The sequence below is a fragment of the Rhizophagus irregularis genome, chromosome 27 (assembly GCF_026210795.1).
Source record: "Rhizophagus irregularis chromosome 27, complete sequence".
Classification (NCBI taxonomy): Eukaryota; Fungi; Glomeromycota; class Glomeromycetes; order Glomerales; family Glomeraceae; genus Rhizophagus; species Rhizophagus irregularis.
This window is the reverse complement of record NC_089455.1, coordinates 1,487,982-1,498,552: the sequence shown is the minus strand read 5'-3', so window position 1 is coordinate 1,498,552 and position 10,571 is coordinate 1,487,982. Positions and strand designations below refer to the sequence as shown.

Sequence of the window (10,571 nt, the reverse complement as noted above, 5' to 3'; positions counted from 1 at the left end):
AGTATTATATAAATAAAAATGAACAATGTTCAGGGTGGCAAGATAAAATTGCTGATCAAATATTAGCAAATTTAACTGTTAATAAAATTTGAAGATATGGTTGAGTAGGATTTTTTTCACATAATTCTTTTAAAGAGGCGAAAAAGTTGATTTTAAGCGGAAAAGAATTGGAGATAATTACGGATGAAGCTTTATGAGGGGGGATTAAAATTCAAAAGGGTAATTTTTTTTTTCATAACACAATAAATGAAAAAAAAAATAATATATTGATTAATTTAATAGGTCTTTTATAGAATCAATGTAAAAATTGTTATGTTGGTTATTTGGATTTTGAAAATGAAATACAGGACTATGAAGCATTTGCTATACAATGTCAACATAAAATGAATTCGTTACCTAATTTGTCTACACCTAATAAACTCAAGTTCATCAAATTATCTGACACTCAGTAACACATAATTTTCTTTTCCTATATCTTATTATGGAATTAATAATATGAAAGCATACAATTTAAATACATTAATTTTCAGTCTTGCTACAAAATTAGAATGTATAGGTATAAAGATAAGAAATCTTTTTATGCAGCAGAAATTGTAAATAGCAATTTTGAAAAAACACAATTTACTGTACATAAGCTTAACTGCAATAATTCTACAAATATTACCATTAATCATGCTTTTATTTATCCACCAATGCCTTCAAAATCAGAATGGAATGTTAATGAATTATGTGAATTCAGAAGTCCAAATGATGATAAGTGGTATTTAGAAAAGATAACTAATTTTGATCTAGTTGCATCAATATTATCAGTTGAAATTACTAATGCAAAAGGAATTAATGAAGGATAGCAAGTTTTTAACTATCATATTAATAAATTTTTACAACCTGTATATGATAACCAGAAACTTTCAACAAGTTATAAAACAATAAATCCAATTACTGGAGAAGATCAGTGATCCAACACATGTTTTTAAAAAACTTAGAAATAACTTATCAAAAAGTTATACAGGTGAAAAAAATTCTAGGGAAATAAGGCCATACAAACTTGATTTTATGGTTTTTATAATATAAAAATTTCATCAATAACCCGGCAACCCAGCTTTTAATTTTTTTTTTTCAAAAATTTTATATGTGAAATTTTTTTTCAATTTTTAAAAAATTCTCACCCAGCATAGTAATAATATAAAAAATTTTTTTTAAGACTTAACAAAACTGACCCGGCCAGACTATGAAAACCATTTTTACTACTTTATGTCGCCTAATGTTAAATGGAAAAGAAATTAGTTGGAGACATATAAAAGGCGTATATGAACACACAAATAAGCATGTAACAGCAAAAGCTACAAAACTTACAAAACGTCATATATGGCTCACTTCATGAAGCAAAATGTGTGTTGATCTTGCTGAACATACATTATCAAAAAAAGTTGAGGGTGCATTGGCAAATATTGAAAGTCTTAAAAAAATATCAGAAAAAACAAAAGTAAGTAATTTTTAATAAAAGTACATATTCTTTAAAATAAAATCAATGAAATATAATAACCTTCTTAATTTTTTATAAGAATTTCATTAGATATTCATAAAAATATTATCAAATAATGCATAGTAAAATTAATTTCCAGTCTTTAGATGATCCACGTATTAATACTTTAAAAGAAATTCATAATTGGTTTATTTATGGTAATAAACAAAAAACAGAATCTAAGGAGTGGATTTAATTTTATCCATTGTTAGCTTTATTGAAATGCTTGAATATCTTTTAAAAAAATATCCAGGTTCAATAGTTCAATCAAAATGTATTTCACAAGACATGCTTGAAGGACTTTTTGGTGTAATTTATAGCTGATTGCAAAATTGTAAGACTACCCTATGATTTTTTAATTTGAAAATTTGATATTTTGAAATTTTTAGAAACCAGTAAAAAATCAAGTTAAAAACCTGTTTATTCAACTCCTTAAATAAAAATAGAAATATATCATATGATTCAATATAAATAAATTACTTTAAAATCTTTATTAATTTTAAGGAGTTAAAGTTATTACTAAAATAGGTATTTAAACTTGCTTTTTTGAAAAATTCAAAATATCAAATTTTCAAATTAAAAATCATAGGATGGTCTTACAATTTTGCAATCTGCTGAAGGGAACATACTAATATTAACATTCCCTTTCTTTTTTTTTTAGGAAACCTGGATGTGAGGCGAAGCTGAACAACCAGGATTTAAAAAAAAGAACAAACTATGGTAAGTTCATTTCTTTTTTTTTATTTTTTTTTTATTTTTACTTAAAGGAACGTACTAATTAATGTTCCCTTTCTTTTTTTTTAGGAAACCTGGACGTAAGACGAAGCTGAATGACCAGGATTTAAAAAAAAGAACGAACTATGGTAAGTTTGTTTCTTTTTTTTGTTTTTTTTTAAGGGAACATACTAATTAATGTTCCCTTTCTTTTTTTTAGAAAACCTGGATGTGAGACAAAGTTGAATGACCAGGATTTAAAAAAATGAACTATGGTAAGTTCATTTCTTTTATTTTTATTTTTCTTTTACTTGAGGAACGTAATTAACGTTCCCTTCCTTTTTTAGGACAAGGACCAGATCTGAACCAGATTCAGATTAGATTCAAATCGGATTCAAATGGATCTGAACCAGATTCAGGTTAAATTGAACCAGATCTGATCAGATTCAGATCAGATCAGATCTATTAAAATAAAAATCAGATCGGATCAGATTTAAGCTGAATCCAGTCTGAACCGATCTGTTAGGAGCACTACTTATAAATTAATCTTTCAGCTAATTCACATATGATACCTGAAAAAATTATTATCTTAGAACTGGCAGAAGCGTCAAAATTTTCCTATATTGTTGGATGGATTGTTTATAAGCTGACTAAAAGTGATAATGTAACAAAGTTACACCCTGAATTTGAAGTCATTAACTCTCACCTTATAATTCTAAACTCAAAACAAGTTGTATATAAATAGGACGTCCAATCTCAAACAACAAATGTAATTCCAGGTAAAGAGTTTCTAGAATTTATGTATAAAATGGAGTCATTAATTTTACTATTATTTGAGAAATATAAAGAATTTGGTTCTAATATCCTTCAATATATACATAATAGCTTATTATGCAACATACCATTGTTAGAAGCTTTTAATATACTTCTCAATATTTCCAGCCAAATGCTTTCTATGGACGAATCTATAGATATAAGAAGAAATGAATTAAAAGATAATGTTAAAAATTTCCTTTATGAAAGAATCATTTCTATTTACATGAAGAGTAGGCAAAAATCCTGGTGAAGATTCAAAGATTTCACTCCTGACAAAGGCACTTCAAGCCTTAGAGAAAATCTTAAAGCCAATATCCAATAAATCTTATGCTTGGATTAGTGCAACTTCGAATTTGGGCACAATTCGATTGTGCTGAAGAAGAATTTTCAAAAATGTTTTTGATAAATAATTACAATGGTTACTTTAGGTGTTTGGAGATAATATGAAAAGTAGGAGAAAAAAAATGTTAATACCTTTAATTTTAGATCATCTTAAAAAGAAAGTCCTTTCTCTAAAGAAGCTATATCAAAAGGACAAATTTTTGCAGAAAAATGTGTTTAAAAATGCATAATAAAGTTTTTAAAAGCTTTACATACATTAATGATTAAGATGTATGATACGATATATTATTTTTTATATTATAAATTGGTAAGAAAAAAAGCTGCCTGTAGAAAGCTACAGTAGTCCATTTCGAATAAAAAATCTTTGAATATGTAGAGTTAACATAAATGGTCTTAGCTTTTAAGATCAGCTGCTTTTTATGCATGTGTATTGAAAAATTAAAAAATTTTTAAAATTTTCGTGATATTTAATATGAGAAACCTAATTTATAATGAGGCTATTCAAATACTGACCAGATATGAAACTTGTTGGAGAGGAGCAAGAGTAAAAATGGTCAACGATCCTAAAGACCATGGTTAAGACCAGTTCTACACACAGGTCAAAAAACGATCTATCTCACACATATCGGGTACCTATATATCGGTGACTAATTAGGTACATATCGGGCATTTTTACATATTAACAACATATCGGGTACCCGATTTGTCACATAATGCGCAAATTTCAAATATGGTTAAAAAAATGTAAATTACCAAGTGTCCGATATCCAAACTATTAGTCACCGATCCGTTATCTAATATATATCGGTCACCGATATTTGTACGATCTTTAAAAAAATTTGTGTGTTTATTTAATATTATCGTAGTATAGAAAACAGCTACTGATTTCTGTCTATTTGGTATTGGCTTTGTACGCTTTGTACTTTGTAAAAATGTAATACAGTGTACGAAAAAAGATAATTGCTATGGAGTGCTTGATCCAAGTATCATTTATCTTCACAACTTCATACGGAGTTTTTCCAAATCATGAATACTTATAAATAGATGATGTTTATTTACTTTTTTAGGAAATATTGAATGATAAGATTATTATATAAGCCAACTCTCAGTGATCATAGTAATACAAGAGTGCGGCCAGAGAATACCTAAACTTCAAACCCGTTATCAAAAGCATATACAAATTATTCAAATTACCGCGATTTTCTGAAATCCACTTATTGTAATTAAATTTCTCATGGCAAAAAAATAAATACGTTCCCCTTTTTTTCTTTGTAAACTATTACACTGAATTTGCAAAATGGCGTATAAGGTGTATTGTACTATTACCATATTAGGAATCTTTCCATATAGCCAGGATACCTGAAAAAAAATAAATTTTAAGGAGATATTTTTTTTACCCAAATCGTAATAAAATTGTAATACAAACTAATTCCATATAAATGACGGATTTTATTTCTCTAACATCTTTAGTTCGATCGTTACTGATAAGGGTGATTATTGGTATCTTTGATTCTAGCGATCACTTCTGATGGAAGTTTGATAACCGGAGGCGATCGATTCAGTCATATTGAATTTGGATCCTATCTTTCAATTTAATTAATCTTTAAAGAGATACGTAAGCCAAAATGCCTGCGCTGATCCCTGTCCTTTTGGAGTTTATAGGGTGACGATGAAGATCGGCTATTGCCCAAGTATACTCTTTATTGATTAATTTCTTTGAGAGACGTTTTCGTCGATGTGCTTTGTACGATAACAATGTTGCCTCTATAATTCCGGGCTGGATTAGAGGAAAAAGTCCTGATTGCACCTCACCCATTTTGTCGTCAGGCACAGTCTGAAACTTCCGTTTGTAAACTTTTATTTCCATACCAACTGCATGGGTTTAGGGTGTATTTTATTCCCTAACCCTTAGACCTACTTGTTAGGTTAGGTAGGTTGCATTGCACTCTGTAGCCTACCTTTTTAATGAGTTTTATGGCCACGTTTGCTCATTTAAAAATGAATTAAACAGGTTGCCATATCATTAAACACATCGCAGCCATTTGGTGATGAAGCTATAATTGTCTAATAAGGGTTCGCCCTGTCTGGCAATTTATGGTGGATTCAAATGGATCAAATTACAAACAATAATAATTTAGTCAAATGAGAATTCCAGGAAGGAACGAGGATGCTTTGTCTAATTGAAAATATTTTTTTTATTTTATTTTATTTTTTATATTTTTATTTTATTTTATTTTATTTTTTTATTTTTTATTTTTCTATTTGAGATTATTCATCGTATCCTATGTTTATTCATATCTGGTATTTTCGAATATACTTATCCTTATTATCATAGCGAGTTTTCTTAAAGCGTACCTGTGGCACCTCATCTGACTTGGGAAGTGTCGCTGAATCTAAAGCAAGGTACCCGGTTAATCCTCAACTTTGGGTTATGAGTTATGATTTAAGCATATAGTAATTTAATTTGACTTACATACCAAAAACAAAAATTTGTGTATATTTTCATTTTAATTTTTTTGAAAAAATAATATTATCGTATTTAGCTTATTAATCTAATTTATCGTATGTTAATATAGAAAATTTTATTAATCAGTTTTTGATATCTTATTAAATACCTTATCCGTAATTAAATTGTTACTGTAATAAAGTAATCAATACCGTAACTTGTTTATTAATAAAAATAAACTGTAATCTATAGCTTTATCAAACCATGATATTTTTAATTTAATCAATCAATTTTTAAAAAAATTAAATGAAAATGTTTGAATTCTGATTTTTATTAAAGTCTGATTAGTATTTTTGACGATAAACCTATTTAGGCAAAAGTGTAATAATTGTAAAATTTATTTTTTTGATTTTTTATTTTTTGATTTAGATTTATTTTTCTTTTTTTTCCTTTTGTTGTTATTTTTGTTATTTACGACGTTATTATCAACATCATCATCGGCACCATTGTTGTCTTGAATGATGCTTTCATCAGTATCATAATCATAAACTGGGATATTTTTGGTTAAACGGTTGAATTTTTCAAGTGCTTCTCTATTCAAACACCAGCTTGGTGCGCCGGCAGGTGGCACACTAACTGTTTCTGTTTTGTCTAGAACTCTTTTACATTTTAAGTTTGGTGGTTTTTTCCTTAATAACTCTACCGTTGGATCAATACGATTATGTAATAAACGTTGAAGCTTAAATAAAGAAATTAAACTATAAATTAGTGTTTATACTTTGATAAAAAATAATAAAATATACATACAGCAGGAGATCTCCACCATCTTTCATAAATATATATCGAATTTTTTTTTGTGACTACTTCTTCTTCATCATTTTCATCATCTTCATCATCTTCGTCGGTTTCCTCCCATTCTTCGGAATGGTAGCCTGAATCTTTTAAAATTTGAACTAGATCCTTTTCAGGATATCGGCAAATGTACTTATCTTTGTTTTGTATTAGGTAATTGGCCGCGTTTGTTCTTCTTTTTTTTTTCTTTTTTTTTTTTTTTTTTTTTTTTTTTTTTTTTTTTTTTTTTTTTTTTTAACAATGTTAATTATAAAGCACAATATAATTAATTTAAAAAAAAAACTAAATTTAATAGCTTCTGTTAATTAAATAATTTACATCCTGCATCCTTGAATTCTTCATTGCTCTTCTTTTGTTACGTTTTATTTGGGCTTCCCCTTGCTTTCTAATATTACTAACGCGATGGCGAGATCGCCAACGTCCATATAACATCTTTAATAAATCACTATTTGAGACTTTATATTTTTTATTTACGAGTTTGTAAAGTGGTGGAAGCAACTTGGTGACTATGTTATCTTTTTGCTCAGCCCATGTGAGCTCATAGTTAATACTGTATACGTCTTTTAGCTCGGAGTCGCTCCAAATAAACACTTCTTTCTGTAAAATAATAGATAAATGTAAATAGGATAAAAGCAGAAATAATATATAAAATAATCAAATACTTGCTTTTATCGTGTTATAAGAACTTTTAGAAAAGGAAGAAGAAGAAGAAGAGGAGGAGGAGGAGGAGGAGGAGGAGGATGATTCATCACTAGATGATACATTATCACTATTCATTGTTACGAAGTATAAAATCTTTTTGTTATTTTGTAAAATAAAAAAATCCCGTATAAAGTAGAGATTTCAGAACGCGAGAAAAGTTGTTTGTGTGCAAATTTATAATGATTTCAGAGATTTCAGGATGCAGATCAACGGCTCAGAGGTAGCAACGCGTTTGCGCAATTCTCACCAGGTAAAAGTAACGCGCTCATAAAATTCTTGTGCAATTCTTATGTATGATAAGAATTATTAAAAGCTCGTTTCTGAACGTCTTGATTACTAACTATTAAAAGTGATAGAATAAAAAATATATTTTATACATTTTAATAAAAATGAATAATAAAAAATGTAACTCTGTATCTGGATTAATAAAGAGTAATAAAAAACGTAAAGTTGAAACCTCTGAAACCTTTGTGGCTGATTTAATAAAGCCCAAAAAAAAGTATTTGTATATTTGCAATTGTGCTCGTTGCAAAGGTGCAGAAGTTGATTCTCGCACTCAAGAGAAACATACGTATGATGATAGTTTGTGGGAATCGAGATCAAAAGATTCTAGAAAAAATCAGGAAAATACCATCATGATAAGAAAGAAAAAAACATCATCTGTTAATAATACATATATAAATACAGAAATAAAATTGAATATATCAAAAAAGCGAGAAAGAAATAATTACTCCGGTACATCTAGTCCAGATCAGGACTCTTCCCATCCTGGTCCTTCTTTCCAATATATTGAAGAAAATATAACATTATTTTCATCAAAACCTTCATGTTTTCGTATTCCAGCACCTACAATTGATGAAAATAATGATGAAATCAATTATTTTGGTGAGAATTATAATGTAGATAATATAAATGAGGGGGAAGAGAATGATGATGTAAATAATATGGATGAGGAAGAGAATGATGATGTGGATGAGGGAGAGGAGAATGATGATGTAAATAATATGGATGAGGAAGAGAATGATGATGTGAATGAAGGAGAGGAGAATGATGATGTAGATAATATGGATGAGGAAGAGAATGATGATGTGGATGAAGGAGAGGAGAATGATGATGTAGAAGATTTTTTCGCATCTCCTAAGATTGACAATGACAATGAAGAAGCATTTATAGTGGAAAGCTTAAGTGATTCTATTAATACTGAGATTATAATATGGCTATTTAAATTTCAACAAAGATTTCGATTGCCTGATATTGCACTTGAATCCTTAATAAAATTTTTTCATATAATTCTTATGCGCTTTGATAAGTTGCAATTTGAAAATTTTCCTACCTCATTATATATGGCAAAAATATGGTTAAACATTTTTCAACCGAAAATGCAATTAGCTGCATGTACCGATTGCCATAAATTGCATAATGTTAAAGATATTATTGCATATAAGGAAGAAGGAAAAGTTGCTATAATGAATTGCCCGTATAAAGAGTATCCAAATAATCCAATATCAAGTCGTAATCACCAATGCAATAATCCACTTTCCATTCTCAAAAAAAATAAAGATGCAACAATTGTGGTACCTCGCATGGTTTATCCTAAGCCAAACATTCGTCAGCAATTGAGCATTTTATATCAACGACCAGATTTTGAGAACATGTTAAAATTATCAGGGACTCAAAGAAACGAAAATAATATCTATTCAGATATTTACGATGGTAAGGTATGGAAAAATTTTCCATTTGATGGTAGTACCTTTTTTACAACAGAGACTGCCACAACCCATCTAGGTCTTCTCCTTAATCTTGATTGGTTCCAACCATTCTCCTACACGCAGCATAGTACTGGCGCTATTTATGCGTCTATTTGCAATCTTCCAAGGTCAGAAAGGAATAAGCCCGAAAATATTATATATTTGGGTTTCTTACCAGGACCAAAAGAGGCAGGGTTGGAACGCATTAATCATTATCTAGCTCCTATTGTAGATGAGTTATTAGAACTTTGGAAGGGGTGGAAAGTACCAAAAACTCACCAATTTTCCAATGGTTTAGAAATAAAAGTTGCGTTAATTGTTGGATCATCTGATACTCCAGCTACACGAAAGTTATTTGGTCATGGATCTGCAGTAATGAAATGCTATAGGTGTGATAAACGTACCACTTATAGCGAGGAATTTAGAAAAACTCATTACGGAGGAATGCAAGACTATAATGAATGGGTAACAAAGCCTGCAGATCTTTTATTACATAGACAATATGCTCATGAATGGTTGCAATGTAACTCAAAGTCCTCCAGAGAAGCACATTTTAAAGTACATGGTATAAGATGGACTGAAGTGCTTCGCCTACCATACATGGATCCTATACGATTTGCTGTAGTGGATCCTATGCATTGTCTTTTTCTCGGTGTTGCAAAATGGATAATCAAATCCATTTTTGTAAACCAAAAAAAATTAACTATGGAACAACTTCGTGTAGCACAAAACAGAATGGATAATATTGATTTACCTTCTGACATTGGTAGAATTCCTCCAAAGATTGCAATCGGAAATGATGGGTTTTCTAACTTAACTGCTGATCAATGGAAGACCTTTATTATGATTTATTCTACATCTATATTATGGGATATGCTAGATGATAATGATAGAAAGATCTTAGGGCATTTTGTTCGAGCTTGTAATCTTTTAGTAGCAAGATTTATTACAGATGATGATTTGAAGGAGGCGCAAGAGAGGTTAAAAGATATGGCCTACCTTATAGAATATACATATGGACCAGAATTTATAACAAGCAATATACATCTCGCACTTCATATCCCTGATTGCTGTCGTGATTATGGTCCTATATATAGTTTTTGGCTTTTCCCGTTTGAAAGACTTAATGGATATATAGGTAAATTTACTTCAGTGTCTTTCAATTGTCTTTAGTACCTTTATTAAAAAAATTCCTGTTATTTAGGATCATATCCTAATAGTAACCGACAAATAGAACCCGAATTAATGAAAATTGTTCTTAAAAACACTTTGGTGGATTATCACTTATCATGTAAATGGACATCTGGCCTTCTAGATGAATCTCTCCATCTTCTTGTACCAAAAAAAGCTGTAGGAAGTTTAGCAATCACAGCAGAAAGGGAGGAACTGCAGCATTTTCTATTCATGAGACATAATACGTCTATGGTTT

At 29.4% G+C, this 10,571-nt stretch overlaps 1 protein-coding gene across 1 annotated transcript; it reads left to right on the top strand.

Moving 5' to 3' along the window:
- Positions 1–548: 548 nt before the first annotated feature.
- OCT59_018223 (uncharacterized protein) lies at positions 549–848 on the top strand (the record flags this gene model as incomplete). The annotated part of the gene is made up of 1 exon (XM_066148622.1): positions 549–848. The coding sequence occupies one exon, from the start codon at positions 549–551 to the stop codon at positions 846–848; it is 300 nt and encodes a 99-aa protein (XP_066004533.1).
- Between the last annotated feature and the right edge of the window lie 9,723 nt (positions 849–10,571).